At 38.0% G+C, this 18,485-nt stretch overlaps 1 protein-coding gene across 11 annotated transcripts in view; it reads right to left on the bottom strand.

Moving 5' to 3' along the window:
• PARD3 (par-3 family cell polarity regulator) overlaps window positions 1-18,485 on the bottom strand; it is a 445,907-nt gene that overhangs the window by 260,545 nt on the left and 166,877 nt on the right. For all 11 annotated transcript variants that reach the window (XM_084507958.1, XM_084507950.1, XM_084507957.1 and 8 more), the window contains exon 4: window positions 9,560-9,738. In XM_084507958.1, coding sequence (XP_084364084.1) covers window positions 9,560-9,738 — 179 coding nt within the window. The remainder of the gene's footprint in view (window positions 1-9,559; window positions 9,739-18,485) is intronic.

The raw sequence follows: 18,485 nt of genomic DNA, 5'->3' as shown, positions 1-18,485 counted from the left end.
CTTACCTAGAGATCAGATTTGGATTCAATCTTGGATTCAATCCCTCTATTCATGATCAGCTTTTTATCAACAAATTGTACCAGATTTCAACAGTTTACCTGAGCAGGAACTGAATAAGTAACTCTTTATAAACATGTGCGTATCTTAAGAAACTGACACTACTACTTGGGTGATTTTCCTTTTCCTCTCAGAAGATTCAGTTTATTTATCACTCTACAGTTTAGTTTGAAAGCTAGCTTTGTTTGCTGTATATTGGAGAACAAGACCTCAGAAGCTACAATAACCTGGATACAGCCCAGCCAAATGCATATAACAAGAATCCAGTCCCAATCACCAAGTAACTATCAGGAGCTTCTAATCTTAGGCCATTACTAGGAGTAAAGAGAGGACTCTTGTATTAAAGGGTTACCTCGTATTTGTGCCTCCTCTTAACTCGAACCTGGAACATGGACCACTTCCACCAACCCACAAAAACTGTCTTAGGATGCAAAATATGCATATCTAATATTCCAATACAGAATATAGTCATTTGTATTCCATGTTATAATGGAAATATATGTGAAGAATGATGACACTATAGTCATTCTGATGCCTTTCGAAAATCTAGAAAGACTTGTCTTCAGAAATGACCCCTTCTATGGATCTGTGAATAGAAATAATTTATTATGTGTTGACAATAGCTCATTAGATGCCAATGAGGAGAAAGACAACATAAAAGCCAATGTTCCGAAATTTCCAAAGTTGTGCAATTTCCAAAGTTGTGCAATTCCAATTCATATATATTCCTTATTATGCCTTGATTGACAAGCAAGGTCTGATCTGAAGAAAGAGCAGTATGTAGGGGCCATGATGGACAGACAGTTTTCTGCACATGTGGTGCTACATGTAGCTATTCAGTGTCAAAGAACATGGGCTAAATTAAGAGTAAACTAAAAACTGTGACACTGCCTATCCAAATCATTCTGTTGGTCTCTCTTGTTTACAAAGGAAAACAAAAATATCATGATCTTTGCAAGTACAGATGCAAAAACAAAACTTACCACGCAGTGTGTATTGTTTTTTCTCAGACTGAGGGAGAGGAAAAAAAGCTTCCTCTTCAGTTCACTCCTTACTTGTTAATCTCACAATAAAATCTCATGAGAGATAATGCTAAACAACCAAAATAACATATGGCAGTTGATATTCTGTAATTGTAATTCTGAAGCTGGATTTTATTTCTGTAAGCTTCTTGAAACAACACTAAAAAGGCATCGCCTTCCATAGTGTCATTTTAAAGAAAAACAAATGTATCAGTTAACTTAAAATGCCAAGAAGCTACAGTTCTGATTCCTGTACACATTATACTTTCTAAGCGGTTTCCCCTTCCATTTTTTTTTCACAACGGTGAATTATTTTTTTAGACCAATTGTAGAACATCTAGAAAGTGTTCTTTAAGAAAAATAAATCACTTAGGACTTTTAGACTTATTTTAAAGCTAGTAAAATTTTGTCCAAAATAAAAATAAAAATAAAATAAAATAAATTAAAAATAAAAGAGCTGATTTACAGTTCCCTCCCAAGTTGCAATTCCAACTGGCCTGTACAAGAATATCTGTAAAATCAGACCTCTTTTGAAATGTTCTTGACTCAGTCAATTCCCACCTCATTTTGCTGTGCTGCTTTAAAGGGTTCTAAATAGTTGTTTATATCCAGCTATTTATGAATCTATACAGTTATTTATGTGCAATAATGGAATTATGCACAGTCCTGTCATTTTCACTGATATTTGATTTTGTACCCAATGCTTTATGTCAATTTGGATTTAGTGAAACAGCATTTGTAAAGCTGTTTATTTATCTTAATGTTAACATCCCTTCATTTCAATCCTTGGGAGAGCCAAGAAATTAAATTCCAGGAAGGGAAAAAAGCTGGCAATTAAGTAATTTCAAAAGTATGCTCTGAATATAGGATTTAACAAACAGGATTTTATAAATATAAAATATATTTGGAGAGTTAAGGGAGACAGGAAGCAGCAAGGTACAGGAAACTTCACAAGAATCTTATATTTAGATCTTGAAATGAATATATCTTATAAAGCACCTGCATTATCCTTGTAAGTGTAGGTAAATGCTTTCAGGTGGTCATACCTCTAAAATAAGCATTTGAGAATAGCTTCAACCTGCTGTTTTTATGTTGAGAAAATTGTATCTGCATGCCTGAAAACAACAAAAATTGGTTGAGGGGGATAAGAGAACCATTCTGTCTCCTCAGGCTAATGAAACTTAATTTTTCTTTCCTCCTTACCTCAAGGAAGGACAGTGCCTTACAGGCAGAGCCCCAGGCAGCAGCAAGACCCAAAGGCAGTGGCTGTGCCCTCACCACACCACCGCCAGCGTCCCCTCCGGCCCACCCAGCCCTTACCAAAATCAGCCCCATGTTCTGCATTTAACAATATAAACGGGACTCAGTGGGGCTCCCTGGACAGCTCTCAGCTGTGAAGGAAGCAGTTGGCTCAGCCGACTTGCAAATTCTTTTCAGACCTTGGCCAGACTCCTTCCCAAGGGCTTTACCAAGACAGGACAAGCAGCATCTGTTTTGGCCCCAAATTCAGTCACGACAGAACTAAGCCCAGAAGGTAACGAGCCTTTCCTGGTTTTAAAGGTAAGTTCACCATCTCCATCCCAATCACACTGCCCCTTTGTATATATTGGTTCTATGGACAATGAATTTCAGTCTGAGAAATCTGCTTGTTTTATTGTGTGACTAGTATTCATTACAAAATGACATAAATTCATTTAAAAATACAACAAACGCAGAAAAAAAAAAAAAAAGAAAAAGAAAAAAAAAAAAAAGGCTGGAATAATCACTGCTGACACCACCCAGACTCACATCAGGACACTGCAGGAAAGCCCAGACTGCTGCGTGGCTCGTACTGCACGTGCGACTGCCTGCCTGCTCGTCCAGCCAAAATCCAGGCCTGTGCTGCACCAATGCACAGCCTTGGTAACATGGAAACAAGGCAGACGGACAAATATATGAATATGCATCTGCAGACACTCTTGAAACACAAGTGTGTACTGCAAATGCAGTGTAAATACACTGCTCTGGGTTATGATCAAATAGATGACAACAGGTCAAAATCCAGATCCAACCACTGCCAATGAAAACCTATGAGTTTTTCTAATCTTAACAAAATCACTACACCTGAACATCCAGCCTCATTTTCTTTTTTTTTTTTTTTTTCTTTCCTTTAATTATTCAATTTTTTATCAAGTTACTCTTTCATGCCTGTGTATTTTTGGTCTCAAACCCAGAGAGAAAGATAGTAACAAAATTAAAAAAAAAAAAAAAAAAAGAGGTGAACATTTAAACATGGGATTTACAAGTACATGTACACTTCGCTGAATGGCGGAGGAAAAGTCAGCCATTCATTACAACTTAAATTTCACCGTACCATGTACTTGCAAGGTCCGTGCCTTTCACCACCTCTCCAAGAGATGCTGTACTCCAGCACCACTGAAGTGTAAAGACAAACATCCCCTGCATGTTCCACTATGCCTCCATCACCAGAAGGCACTTGCTCACCCAGACCCTCCTTGGCAGTCCCAGCTCATGATGCAGCACCTTGTCCTCTCACCTACAGGCCAGACATTGCTCACCTGTCACACAGACAGAGGGATGGGGCAGCACAGCACTCTGAGAGAAAGACATTCTTCCTGCCTCACTGATGAAGAGCAGAGATAGAGAGCAATCAACATACTTGCTCAACTTCAGACTGGATGTGCAAAAAAAACACCAGTTCTCAGACCTCTTTAGCACCCTATGCCAATAATCCATCTCGTTTGGGGGACAGAGGGGAAATTTGATAGATGGGTTTCCACAAGTGGCAATCTCCCAGTGAAAAAAGGTAAAAGAACAAGAGATGGAGAAAATTGTAACTTACTTTGGATTGGCTGCTTTTATTGTTGGCTTTTCCCCTGCTTCTTAACAAGTCTGGTCATGACTGACTTTTGGATCCAAATAGCTGAATCCCGCCTGTGTACACAGTACTCGGCAAAGAGCAGAGCACAGCATCAAGTGATACACGCTGTCTGTTATCTCTCTGTGCACCAGGCAAAGATTCTTCATTTTTTATCTCCCATTTTCAACATGCTGCTGATGGTGAGAAATACTGTGTTTGTTTTCACATTTTGGAATGCTGAGTTTTTCCATAGAGATTTTAATTTTTATTGTACTAAAATATCACTAGCTGCTCTGTATGGAAAGCCAGACTCTTCTCAGTGGTAACAAGAGGCAACAGGCACGTACTGAAGTACAAGTCATTATGCAGGAGTGATTGAACGCTGGAAAAGCTTGCCCAGAGAAGCGGTGCAGGCTGCAACCTTGGAGACAAGTATACTCAAAACCCAACTGGACACAAACCTGAGCAAGCTGCTCTGGTTGATGCTCCTTTGAGCAGAGTGGTTGGACAAGAAGATCTCCAGAGGTACCTTCCAACCTCAGCTATTCTGTGGTTCTATGAAAGTTGGGAATTTTACACATTACCCAGGACAAAAATAACACATAACTATGTTTATTTTATATTGCACAGTCTGCGTACGTTTCCTCTAAACTATTTCATCATCATGTGACAAGCTGCCAGCAATGATTTTCTATCACAAAGAAAGAAAACTGGTGCATATAACTTTTGTTGTTTAAATACCCATCCATCTCTCTCCCATAGCAACATTTTTTTTTTTGCATTAAAATACTTAATATCAGCATTTGTAAATGGCTCTCGTTTTCCTTTCCTCTTACACTATATGCAATCACAACTGAAATGACAAAACCCGACCAAAAAGAAATGAGCTTGTTCCCAGAATGATGCCCGCTCTGTGATTCAGACTCCCTGGCTATAAAATGAAACTAATGCATGCTCTTTTAATATAGAGCTCTGAGTCACAGTTCAATCCTCTGAGTTACAGTTCAAATCTATTGAAATACCATGTCTTTGGTGGCAGTGATAGAGCAAACTTCACTAAGACAGCTTTAAAAAGACTCAAAGCTAAGTGAAACTAGTTTTCATTTTGAATCTGATGGCACACCATCGGACGTGCCATTTTTGTATGGTATATACATCTCCTATAATCCATGCATGCTTTTCTCCTATCTAGACATACTTTAATACAGAAATGTTTATACCCTGCTTACAAAGAGAATTAGAAAGCATTGCCTCTTTCACATAAATGAAAAAATGCAATCCAACAATGTGAATATTATCTGTCTCAATCCAATAGGAACAGTAAAAATACCTACAAGAGGAGATGGTGAGAGACACAACGTTTTACAGGTAAGGGATTTGACACTGTATGAGATTTAGATCATTCTCATATGGCAACAGATTCTTCCTCTGCAGTTTACAGAACCCCAAAAGATAAGGCTTCCAAGCAGGAAGAAAGCACATCCTAAAACAGTAATTCCTACAAGGCATGGCTGTTCTCAAACTCATCATACGTTCATGGGAAGTGTATTCAAAAAAAAAAAAAAAAAAAAAAAAAAAAAGGCTGCTGACTAAATGGCAAAGGCAAAAAGGGAAAAAAAATGATGTGCTGAGTATACTCAGCTATGTGTTTGCTGATGATGATCCACCCTGCAGAGCATGTTGCGTGCCATTTGCTTTGCTCCAGGTGGGTGAATCCAGGAGCGAGAGAGGCACAGAAGCCCAGGCACAATCATTTTTCTTTCTCATTGCTCTCTCTTGAGTTCTCTTTCATAGTGCACATTTTCACCTCTTTATGCTATACGAGTGCTGTTATCTCTGATGCAACAATATATGAATCAAACTCTGAAAAGTCACAGAGTGAAAATTTTCATAAGCCAGGTAGCCATGATATACCCCTGTACTAAGCAAGGCAGGTTAACTAGATAAGCCTTGCCTATTTCAGAGAAGCAGGATCCAAGCAGATAACTGATTTGTATTCATACGCAATTTATCTGGCTGCTGCATTTATATGTCTTTCTTGTACACTAACACAAACATCTAAGGGAAAGGAAACCCAATTTTCGTTAGTGCAGCTCACACATTTTACGTGCAGCTCGTTAAGCCAATAGTCTTTGGTACTGCATTATTAAGACTGTGATCCAAATTAATGGTTATTCAGAAAACAGCAATATCAAAAAACATTTTACTGTGATGGTAGGAATCACACGTGGTACACTTCAGCTGCATACAATCTGTTCAACTGTACAGTTCAATACAATTCAAACAAAATTACAGCTTGCAAATCAGGTATTACTGCAGGCCTCTGTGAAGATATTTTTACTAAGAGATTTCTTGTTTCATTAGAATGGCTCAAGGAAGAAAGAGACGTGATTAAGTCAAGCCTTGAATCATTATGGAATATGGATATGTCTCACACACAAAAATGTATTTGAGAGTGATTTTAGTGTTTAGTTTTAAAAGAATCTTGAGAAGTGAATTTACCCAAGAAAGTGGTTGATAATTACGAGCCAATTTTGTGAATATCTTGCACAGACAAGGAGCCCTAATCGTTCTGTTGAGACCGCTCAGGACAAGAACACAGAAGGAAGAGCTCAGGAACTACCTAGCTGAGCACAGTGACCAACAGTACAGTAACTTTTAAATAATCAATAATAATGATAATTCTTCAAATACATAAGTACTTTGGGACAGAGAACATCAACATCTGGTTTCAAGTTGCTCTTACAAGACCAAATTACAGGTGAGCAACAGAAAACAGAAAAGGTTGAGATTCCAGATCTAAGGAAACACAGCGTAGTGGGACATCATGACAATAAAGGTTTCTTTACAGTGAAGTGATATGAAAAACAAATGAGAGCTCAGTTCCACCCTAATACCTAAAGGGACTACAAATTTTTCAATGGTATCCTTCAAACCTCCCACATTTTTCCTCTTTCCAGGTGCCCTTTTCCCTTTTTATTTGCCCAGAACTACTGGCATATGTCCTGGCTCTTCACAGCCTTCAGTGCATGGCAGCAATCCCACCCCTTTCATTTCATCTAATCTTGAGCATCTGCCCATTTTCCTGCCATTCCAAATTGTTCTTACCCAAAATGAAATAAACACCAATAAGGAGTCTTCTCTCACTCGCCCCTGAGAAATAAATCCCTTCTGCCAGATACACGCAGCCTCCCTTTGCTAATTCCTCTAAAAATTGGACAGGGTTTCTACCTGTCAATTATTTCTCTTTGGAGGTGACGGGCTGAAAGTAATGTCACTTCTTAGAGTCAGTAGGTGGATGAAGCTTTTGGCAACTCTCCCAGAAACCCTTTTCTTGTTTCTGCAAGAGACATACAGATATTGCTGGGGTAAAGTTGCTAATCTACAACTGTGCTGCAAATTTCAGCCCAAGAACATATGTTCTTGTGCTGTCAAGAGAGGGAACTGCAGTGAAAACATTACGTAGTGCCAACCGCCCACAAAAGATATATGGGTGCTTAAGTCCAATGCACAGAGCAGAAAATTAAGATTGTTCTCATTGCTTTGCTTGAAATGTCTGTGTCATCTATAATCAATGAAATAGTCTGGAACAAAGCACAGCCATCTCTTCTTGTTATCTGAGTAGCTGAAGAAAACAATAACAGTGAGGAGTTGCTGCAGTTCAAATAACATGAACACATTCACAAAAATTCAGTGTCAGTACTTTGGTAAGTGATAGAGAACTTCAAAAAAGCACCTTTTAGAATGATAACACAAATTAAATTGTTGCTTATATTTGAGCAAGAAAGGAGAATTATTAATATCAATTCCTATGAGCAATAGGATTCACTATGAAATCTTGACTCACATGACAGAATCAAGATGCTGACAACAGAAATAAACAATCTAGCACAAATTAACTCAGTATTAATTCACAACATATGTTGCACAAGCAATTATTATTCAATTGCAGTTGTTTACTGCATCTTATCTATTAAAAATAGTCTACTCAGTGATCTGCTCTATTTGAAGGATTAATGTATACAGTGTATAAAATAAAATTAAAAATGAGTAAAGGAAATTAACAATATCTGTAGCACTAGCTAACCTACATTAGCTCTAAACCATCTTCTTGATTTAATGTTCTCTTGTGCCTACCTTCCCATCACTACATGAGATCATATGAATTCCTTTCCATTTCAGTCACCGTGCTCCAGTAGACAGCAAATATTTTTATGAAAATCAAGTGCAAATACATGATGAACAACTAATGATGCAAGAAGACTAGTGTGAAAGATCAACTGCTGTTTAATTCTCTCCAATTTCTGCTAACTTCACACACTCTAAAGAAATCTGACTATGCTATTTATGTATGGCCTTCTACATTCATGCTTGTGGAGTAATGAAGTACAGCCTCATTATGATTGCAGAAAAATTAAATCAAGATGTTAACACTTCAAAGGGATTAGATTATCACTTTTCTTCTCCAAATCAGAATACTGTAAAATACTTTTCAAAACAACACACACTTCTATACTGCACCAGCACAAGTGACAGAATATATACCTTCACCTACCTGAAATCCTGATCAAGCAGAGACCCAAAGGTACCAGATTAAACTGAAAACTCTGTAAGAATGCAGACCTTAATGCCTATGAGTCCTGTGTCTTTATTGATATTTTTGAAGTAACTAAAATCCCATGGGAGATAGGTGACTTCATTAGCAGCATGTAAAGATTTCTTTCTTTGGGATTTGGGAGTTCTAGCTGCATCTTCTTAGCTTGTGTTTATACTACACAGAATTAATAACAATAAAGGAAAATAAAAACCCTGTAATAAGCTGCCTGTTTTCTGACAGGATCTTATGCTGTGCAGTCAGAATGGCAACTGAAAGTGCAACTTGCTATAGGGCAACTTTCTGTTGGAAAAAAAAAATCCTTTTCAGTTTGTTTTTATGTTACCATCACAATGTTGGGCAATGTAGGGAGCTCCACAAAAGGGAATGTTTCTTACAGCTTCTTTTTTTTTTTTTTTTTTTTTTTTTTTTTTTTTTTTTTTTTTCCAATAATGCATTGAGGAGAGTGCTTCCTACTGACTTCTCCAGCTAGTAAAGCAATTCAGGTAGAGATACTGAAATCATATTGAAAAAAATGAAAGAAAAAATGAAAGCAAATAATACAGCATTTGCAATTTTTGCTTTGTATTACTTGACTAGTGCCTCAGAAAATGAAAACTAGCATTGCTATGTCAGAAAGACAGAGCCAGAATGGCTGTAGGCATGCAGATTATTCACTGACATTAGGACTTCTGCGGAGATAGAAGTCATTATATAAACTGCCTATTTGCATTCAAAGAAAATATGTGACGGTATTTAGGCCCTGCTTAACAGAGTAATGAGTAATCAGAGCTTCAATGGCACTTAATGGCAAAATCAAACATTTGTAACACCTGCTGTGGGTGCCACTGAGGACTTGCTAAGAAGTAGGTACACATGGGACTGGCACAGCGCTCTGTTGATAATGTGGTTTGTTGGACAAGGTAAACAAAGGTTTAAGCCTGGAGTAGACAAGAGAAGGACAAAAGAAGTGAAGATGCATGCACATTTCTCATTTATTGACTGAAGAGGTGAAAAGAAATATACCTTTCTTTCATGAGTAGTGGGTACGCCAGGGGTGTTCTGCTTGAGGAAGCCTGCTGTTGTGGACCACCTTGTAGGGTTTTTCCGTGAAGGTTCTTCTGAAGAAAAATTTGTATCACTTACAGATGTTGAGAGGCCAATCAGTGCAGGGTCACTACTCCGCCGTACATGAAGAGGCATATCTGAAAAACAAAAGAGACAGTAAATAAACTCTGACTAGATTTAAAATGTTTTTCACATAGGAAAAAACATTTTTTCAAGCCCTGGATGGGTGGTTTTGACCAAATGTGGTTTCACAGGGTAACCGGTTATTGACCTCAGCATAGTTCCTCAAGGACAAGGTCTGTTTCCTTTAAAACCACAGCCTTGCTGCTTGACCACATGAGAAGAAAACAAGGGCCAAATATAATTCTTTTAACCTTGTACAGCTCTTTGGCTTTATAAGTACAAACATGGTATCGCTACCATCTGTTGGTTGTTGTGTAAATTTAAAACAAAAAAAGAGAATAAGCTTGAGCAACCAACTAAGGCGACTTAAAGCTGTTTTAAAGGGCAAGTAGCCAAAGTTCCAAAGAGCCTGATGCCAAAACAAGGAGTGGACTAGGGCCACGCTTCCCAGTGTGGGCACTGCCAGCCAGAGCATGCTTGCAAGGGGTGGCACAGCAGCCTCTGCAGGGAAAGCTCTTCTGCTTGGGCAATACACTCTCCATGCCTTTCTTAGAACTTCTGGGAGTGACTGTTTTCTGTTCTGCATTATTCCTTTCCCTGACTGTGTCTGGAAGGTCTGTGTTGATTTACCTTGATTCCCTTAGCTTGCCAGCTGGCATGATTGACAGGAGAAAAATATTTCATTAGTAATAAATGGTGCATCAGGCAGGTAGACTGATTGGGAAGAGATAGGGTTTTTTAATATATGTGGAGGTCAAATCAGGTCTGGAAACTTTGATGGCACATTAAAGTTTGTTTCTCTTGAAATACAACTTATTTTTTCCAATTTCATTTATTATCCTACAGCAAATATCCACACATCTACAGTCTTCATGCCCAAACAGAAGTTTCATTGCCTGCATTTGCGACCTCTTAGCACTCTCCCACTCAACACCAGAATGGAGGTGATGTGATTTATCAGTCTTATTTCTCTTTACTGCTGCACTGAGAACCTTGAATGCAAAGTGAAAAAGGAAAAGGTGAAAACTATGGCACGTAAGCAAGCAGAGTCACTGGGGAAGGCACACTGGCCAACATCTGAGAATGATACCAGGACTATTTTTTAATGCCATGATCAAGCAGTTCCTGAAGAAGCTGAAGGTTCACGTGTCACAATACCAGCCAGAAAACACAATGACAGCAGTAGGATAACTGACTGCTCTTAAGCTTTACAATGTCATTATGTTAAAGCTACACAGAACAACATTAAAATACAAAATCTTATTTCCTACGGCACTATAAAGACACTGAGAAATATAGCAGGTCTTGCCACACAGAGAAAGTACATGTGCAAGGAGCTTTTTGGAACAACCAGGACTTGTGCTGCTGAAATATGCACAAGTGGTACACAAGAAAACACCAAAGCAGTCATTCTATTTCATGTCCAATCTGGTAAATGAGAATAACAGAGAATTAATTAATGTTTTTCCCACTAACACTGTACTATTTCTCTTCCCTTTGAAAATTCTTTTTTTTTTTTTTTTCCATTTTCATAACAAAGACATTCACAAGAGTCAATTTCCAGCAAAGATTTTTTTTTTCTTTTATAAATATGTATATACGAGAGTATAATGGAACAAGAAATAATTAAAAGAATATTTCAGGAAAGATCACGTTAATTATGCAGAAAAGTATTTATGGTCTGAGTCAACTCTAGTTAGAATGTGATTACTCAGTATATACTCACAAAACGCATAACAGAGGGTTTTTCTTTGATTGCCTTGTCTTCAACTACTTCAAGTTTCATGAAGCAGCTGAAAGCAAAGCCCCTCATTTCCCACTAGATGGTAAACATAATAAAAGTACACTAGCAAATCACTGGAGATCTATATAACAAAGGTGCCACAGCTGTGGTCACAGGCAACAGCACCGCAAAGCATAATGAAGTGACCCATTAACAGCAGTGTCTGTGCTGCTGCCTTCGCTCCGAACGGACACTCTTATTTACTGGATTAGCCTGGTCAAGAAAGTGGGTCTGTAGCATGAGTGGTGCCACTTAAGAGAAATACCAATCTATATTTGTTCCAAGCAGCAGCGCATGCATATTATCCTGTTTGCTTTAGCTACCCACCCTACATGCAACAGGGAATTATCATTTTCAAACATGAGTTCACTTGCTCCTTATGCTCATACATCTATATATAAGCATGGCGATAGCAAAATGTTCTTGTATTTTTACACTCTTTCTTCAAATTACTTGACAAAACAAAAGTTCAGTTCAGTGAACTTCTGTAAGAGGAGAAGCTGAATTGCCAACAAAGAAATAAAGGGAAGAAAATGGAACTCAAGTCAGCACTTCTGGAGAGGAGAGAGCAATTATCACTGCATTGCCTTTTTCTTTGTAGCTAAAACATCACAGTTTGAACCATGCTAAGTGTCAGAGACTTTTCACAACACAGAAAGTTAATTATGCAACAGAATTTCCAAATATTAATTTCCCAGAGAAAACATCAATGCAAGATGTTTCTCTAAAAAAAATATTTGCTGCTGTGCCACCTTTAATATGACCCATCTCATTTTATTAAGGTTAGCTACTGAGGTACTTTCAGAAATCTATTGAACATTTCTCCAAGTCTACAAAAAAATGGTGTTTTGTCAGTTCAAAGATATAACTTGATCAACTCTAGTCACTCCTTATGAAAATGGCTCCATGTATAAGGAAATGTAACTTGCATTGCTAGCCAAACTTCACAAGAAAATGAATTATAAAAGATGATCATTTGGGTGTGCTAGATCTATGCATTTCCAAGTTAAATTAGAAATTTGGGGTGGTAATTTTTATTTATTTTTTTTTTATCACTGGAATGGGACAAGTACATGAAGCTCTAGGGCATGGTCCTTGGCAGTGGACAATACTTCACCAGGTATTGATCTAGGGATTACATTTTATTCATGCTGTGTTAACCACAATTGATAAATACCATCTCCTGTACTCCTCTCTTCAGTTCTATTCTGAGAGACTCTGCTCTAGCTCAGTTTCCATACCATCCATTAGAACAATAACAAAAAAGAATATATTGAACAGATTTTACTACCAATATATTGGTGGTTACAATCTTCAGGTTTCCTTAAATTTATAGATTTGAAGACGATATACTTTGAAATATTAAAAGGAAAATCAAAGGAAAGAAACTTAATAATTAAACCACAAGATGAAGTACGCATGGGACCAATGCAATGTCACTGATTTCAGGATGATGGTTGATAGCGTTTGAAGTCTGGAGTTTCTTTGAAGACTGGATAAAACAGCAATGAACTCTAATCACAAGGCTTCAAATTCTCTGTGGCACTAATGCACTGTAAATATTGATTTGCTTCAGCAGCTAAGGTGCCTTTTAAATAAGCACTTGAAATGGTAAATCTAATAATGAATTACAGGAAGTTTTAAAAGTCTAAGAATTAAGGAAAAAATTAAATTAAAAATCATGAAAGTCATCACTAGCTCAGTTCTTGAGCTTTATTCAAGGACTTTAAGTATTCAGCAACAAGTCCAACCCCTAGAAGTTGAGAAAGAATTATGTGTGACAGAGAATCCCATTAAGTTATGTATATGCCCACAGTTATGTTAGAAAATGGTTATTTGTAGGATAAATCCAAGCTGGGTAACAAAATGCCCACATTCATAATCATGAAACTCTGACTGGAAGTCTCATTTTATTAAAAGCAACAGCAGTTTCACTATAAATTATAAAAACAGCCAATATACATTTTATAACCATCTTTAAATGCTAAGAACACTGAGTGGTACCTTTCCTTCCTGCCAGCAATTCCATTTTTATTTTAAAAGGGTCATCACCTTTTCTGATTTTCAAACGTGCTCACGAGCAAAAGCGTGAGAGGATCTGGCAGATTTCATCCATAAAGCTGACTGCCTCGTTCTGAACGGCAACCATGCCACACCAGGGCTGCTGGCCTTTCAGAGTGGAGCATATATATATGTTCCCATATCAATTTCCTCTCAGACAGCAGCTTAGGAGGGTATGACTAGAAAAAGATGCGTAGCATGGACAATTTTTCACTGTGAAGATTTCAGCTGATGTTTCAGCTCCTTGGTATCACTGACAGCTTGCAGTTTGGCATGCAGTGAATTTTAAGACATGAAAAATGGGCATAAGGTGATTTTTGGCTGCCTCAAACAGGCTATCAGGCCCAAGGCTGAGGAGTAGACACGAACATGACTTTTTATTTTATCTTTTTTTCTTCCCCACACACACTAAAGAGCTTTCTCTAGAAAAATGATGATTCAGTAAAACCAAAAAAAAAACTCTGTGGGAAGGAGTAGGTTTCAACAAGAATGTTTCTCAAGTTTGACGAAGTTTCTTGAAGTGAGCCTGTATGTACATTGTAGGTACATTGAGTTGTGTCGAACACGTAAGTGAGATCATACCTCAGATGCGGAGATCCTACCTCAGCATCAAAAAACTGGTCAGGGGACCGGAGAAAGAGATTTAACAGTTTTACTGCTTGTGTCACCTATCTGATTCATACCACCACCCAAATCCTCATTGGCTTTCAAGAAGAAGGATGAATTCGGGTCCATCCTGGGGCTGAGGACAGCAGGACTGCTTCTTTAAGCCTTCAGTATTTAAAAGTACAAGCTAAGACTTCATCAATATTTAACTGAAATACCTGTTAAAAATAGTTAGATTAGCCTTGAGTTTCACACACCAGCACAGTTCCTACAGTGGTGGTTCAAATTTCAGTAGGTCCAGTCCAGCTCATTGCTCCACTCAGACAGACACAGTGAGAGAAAAACATCTCCTATGACCTTCAAAACCTCAAATCCCCTAAATCTGATCAACTTTCATTCCTGCAAGCCTCTAGAGACAAGATGATGATAACTTTCACAGAACATCGAGGCTGTTGCAAACTAGACGGCTACAAAGGTTTTCAGTGCTTTTTCTCTTCACGTAGAAGAAAATGAGTCAGAGAACAAAAAAAATAACTGATTGTGAACTTTGCTACAAACTGCATTAAACCCAAACAGCAATGAATCTAAATCAGCACTTCTATTCAAGATTAACAATGCAGTGAAAATCAACAGTAGGCATCTAGAATTAAAAAAGAAAAAACAATAATAAAGCAGTTCCAGAAGATAAAGATCTGCACCCTGTACTACTATGCCATCTTTCCTAAAGAGTAAACTCTGGCACGCAGTACAGAGAGGACTGCTAAATGGTAGCACTACGTGGCCACACATTATCAGTTATAGACCTTTACAGAAACATTTTCAGACATGACAGCAAAGGAAAAGCATATACAACCCCAACTGTCTCTTAATGGCACAGAGCAATGTTTTTCTCTCCTACAGAATCCGGTCCACTTTTATATAACTATCATATGATTCTGTAAAAGAATTTACAGCATTTCCCAAAGAGAATACTATTTGGTCAAAATCTTAAAAAATTTATATATATTTTCTTCTCAATTTGTATTATTATTATTTCCCCAGGCTGATCCTTCTGTTTTGAGTTATCTCCCTTTCACTAAAAAACCTATCTTTCCTTTCATGTGTCACATACAATTATAGCATTTCCCATGGTCATAACCATTGCTCGGTGCTAAAGAATACATAACTTCACCTCTGCCTTCTCTTAATTCTCTGTTGGCGTTCATTTTTGTAAATATTATTCTGGTCGTAACCTGTTCAGAAAACACCCATACTAATGTAGAAATGTCATCATCTCTGGAAGAATGGATGACATTAAAAAGAAAGCAACCAATCCATCAAAAAAGTCTTATCATACAGCAGAAGAGACAAAAATCCTTACCTACTTAATATCATTTTCATTTTCTTCTAATAGAACCTAAGTTTTCAGTTTTCCCTACCATGCCTGCTCAATGACCATCAAATTTAAAAAGAAGAAAACATCAACCTGCCACATATATTTTAATAATGAGGTAATGTTAAATCCTTATCTTGAAAGGCCTGTAAAATAACAGTCTTCTTTCTTTCTCTACTATTCTTTCTTCTTACTTTTGAATACTAAGATCCAGGGAGGAAAAAGATGATTGCACCTTGAAACTCAATTTACTTAGACACTGACTTTTAAAGCTAATTAGGGAAAGATCTTTAAAACTGAAATTAAAATTTAATTATGTACACTCTTTCCATCTCCTATCTCTGGGCTTTTTTCTAAAATGCAAATGTCTTTGCATGCCAAAAGAAAAGACAAAAATGTCAGATCTTACAAATGTTCTACTCATCTCTGTCAAAAATTACATTTTAGTATGTTTTAATGAGCTGCAGTCTCAGTTTTTTGCGTACATTCACTGTGGATTTCTTTAAATCGTTCTGGATTACCTTTTCACCTATTTTCACACCATTGCTGCAGATCAAGGAAAATGCACTTGCAGCCCCCAAGATGTTACAAATCATTTCCAAATAACATTCTATTCATTACTTCTTCAAGCACTGGTGTGAGAGTAGAAGTACTGTAGTCAACTTTACTTCTGCTGACGCATTTCTGCTTACGTCACTGAACAACCCTACACAATAAGATTCTGATTGATTTTTAGTTATAGTTATTTTCTGTTGAAGGTACTGTGGTTTTGCATCTTCATTCAAAACTCATTTTGTGGTGCAGACAAGGGTGTGCAGAGAAGGGAGCAAACTCCAAGCTAGTTTGAGTTAATAAAGCCAAGAAGGTTGACAGGTATTATTCTTGCCACAGCTGTGAAAAATACCCTTAAACTGAGTGGTAGAATTTCCCATCACATAATAGAATGATGGGAATACTGTGTATTGCTCGTGGTAGGCTTGGAAAGGCTCACTTAGAGGAGGAAGTTTGCAATTTTTTCCTAGACAGAAGGAAAAAATAGAGATGCAACAACAGGATTTATATCGTAACTTGAAGAACTTAATTAGGAAGAACCAATAATGATAATAATGTGTATACTACACATCATGGTTCTTTCATTAGTAAGTTTCAAAAAAAACCCTGCTGTGGTCGCCCCTGTGCCATCGCCTCCTCCATCTGGTCCCCAGGCCACCACTGTGCCTTTATGCGAGGAGTGAAAGGGGTAGGCAGAAAGTGCCACTGCTCTGCCATGCAAGATGTTAAGGGTTCAAAACTACCTGTCAGCTTCTCTTGTCCATATCCACTTCTGACTTGCTCTTGAATCAAACTTTCAACATCTGTTGCTGACACAGCCTCATACATCACCTTCTGTGTGAGGTGGAAATTCATATATGGATCGTGTCCAGGTACCAGAGTTAGATATGCTTAATTGCAATTCAGCATGTGTGTGTGTAATTAGCAGGGGACTTCTTGTTACACAAATCCTTACAAAGCTGGAATAGGAATCTCTCCCCTACCCTACTCTCCATCAGAACCTCATGCAGCATCCTTGCTCCTGATTTATGGAGCTAGCTGACTTTTCTGTAAAGTCAGCTGTAAAACCATAAAGGTCTGCATGGCCCCGAGGGCTGAGGAGCATCATCACCGCCCATCAGCAGCACTGCTGAGGTTCCTGCCCTGACCCATATATCTGGCAGAGGAAACCCTACCCACCAACACTGTCCAGGGCAAACAGCACTACACACGGCAAGGAATGAAAGTTTCCTGCAGGGGTTAGGGTAAAAAGTCAAAACCCTTCTGGATTGGTAAAAATAATAATAATAATAATTAATTAAATTAAATATAAATAGTCCAGGGTGAGCACAGCCAGCTCCAGCCTTGCTCCACTCCAGAGAAGTGTAAAAATTGTCAAAAACACAGTTAAGGTTATTTAAGACATGAGGATGAACACTTACATCCAGCTCACAGGCCACTGTGAGGCAGCAGAAGGCAACAGGTTTGGGGTATCAGCACCTGGAGGTGGAGCTCAACCTGTGTTGCCCAAAATCCACATAGCTTCATTATGGAAATGATTTAGACAGATTTCTAGTTGAAGCATGATAGTTATGGCAAACAAACAAACAAAAAAACAAAAACAACAAAAAAAATACCACAATAATTTAAAAATTGTTTGTTTTTTTTTGTCAGAAACGATCTGTACATACATTTTCAAATCTGCATGCATAGAGTATAAAGAAAAAAAGTGTGGGAAGGAATATATTGTACTGCACGTTCATGAGTTTCTCACATGGCCAAAAAAAATACAACTAACTTCTATAACAAGATAGGTTGTACACGGTCCTGAATAACTATTAAAAATGACTAACAGCTTCTGTAATTTTAATGGCACTTGTTCTTGTTTCCGTGACAGAAATATTTACTGCGATTATTAGAAACATGTTGAAACTCAAGAAACATGCTCTCATTTAAAGTGTTATCAAATCCCTCTGAGTTAATATTTCACCAAGCTCATTTCTGCTGCTGGTGACCAAGATGAGCAAAAGAGCTAGGAAAAGACCACGTCCTGTCACCCCACACGCTCAGACAAATAATTTTTAGCAGAAGCTTCTTCTGCACATGGGGACTAACACACCTCAGAGGCAAAGCACAGGGCGTGAAGATCTAAAGGTAAGACCATTATTTTCCATCATTCTGCTACAAGTATCACACTGAATCCCTAAAGACGAATCAAGTATTTGCGTGTTTAAACCGAGATGAAATGCCACCAATCCTGCTCATCAGCAGGGGATGCACAGCAGTGGGGCTGCCGTGCCCAAAACATGGGAGGGCAGCCAGCAAAGAGATGATGCTGTCCCTGACCTGCTACTAGGTCAGAGGATGGGCTGAGTAGGTCAGAGGCAACAGGGGACAACACAAACCTA

Source organism: Aythya ferina, assembly GCF_964211825.1.
Source record: "Aythya ferina genome assembly, chromosome: 2".
Taxonomy (NCBI): Eukaryota; Metazoa; Chordata; class Aves; order Anseriformes; family Anatidae; genus Aythya; species Aythya ferina.
Note: the sequence above shows the minus strand (reverse complement) of the source record. Positions and strands in the feature narration are given on the sequence as shown.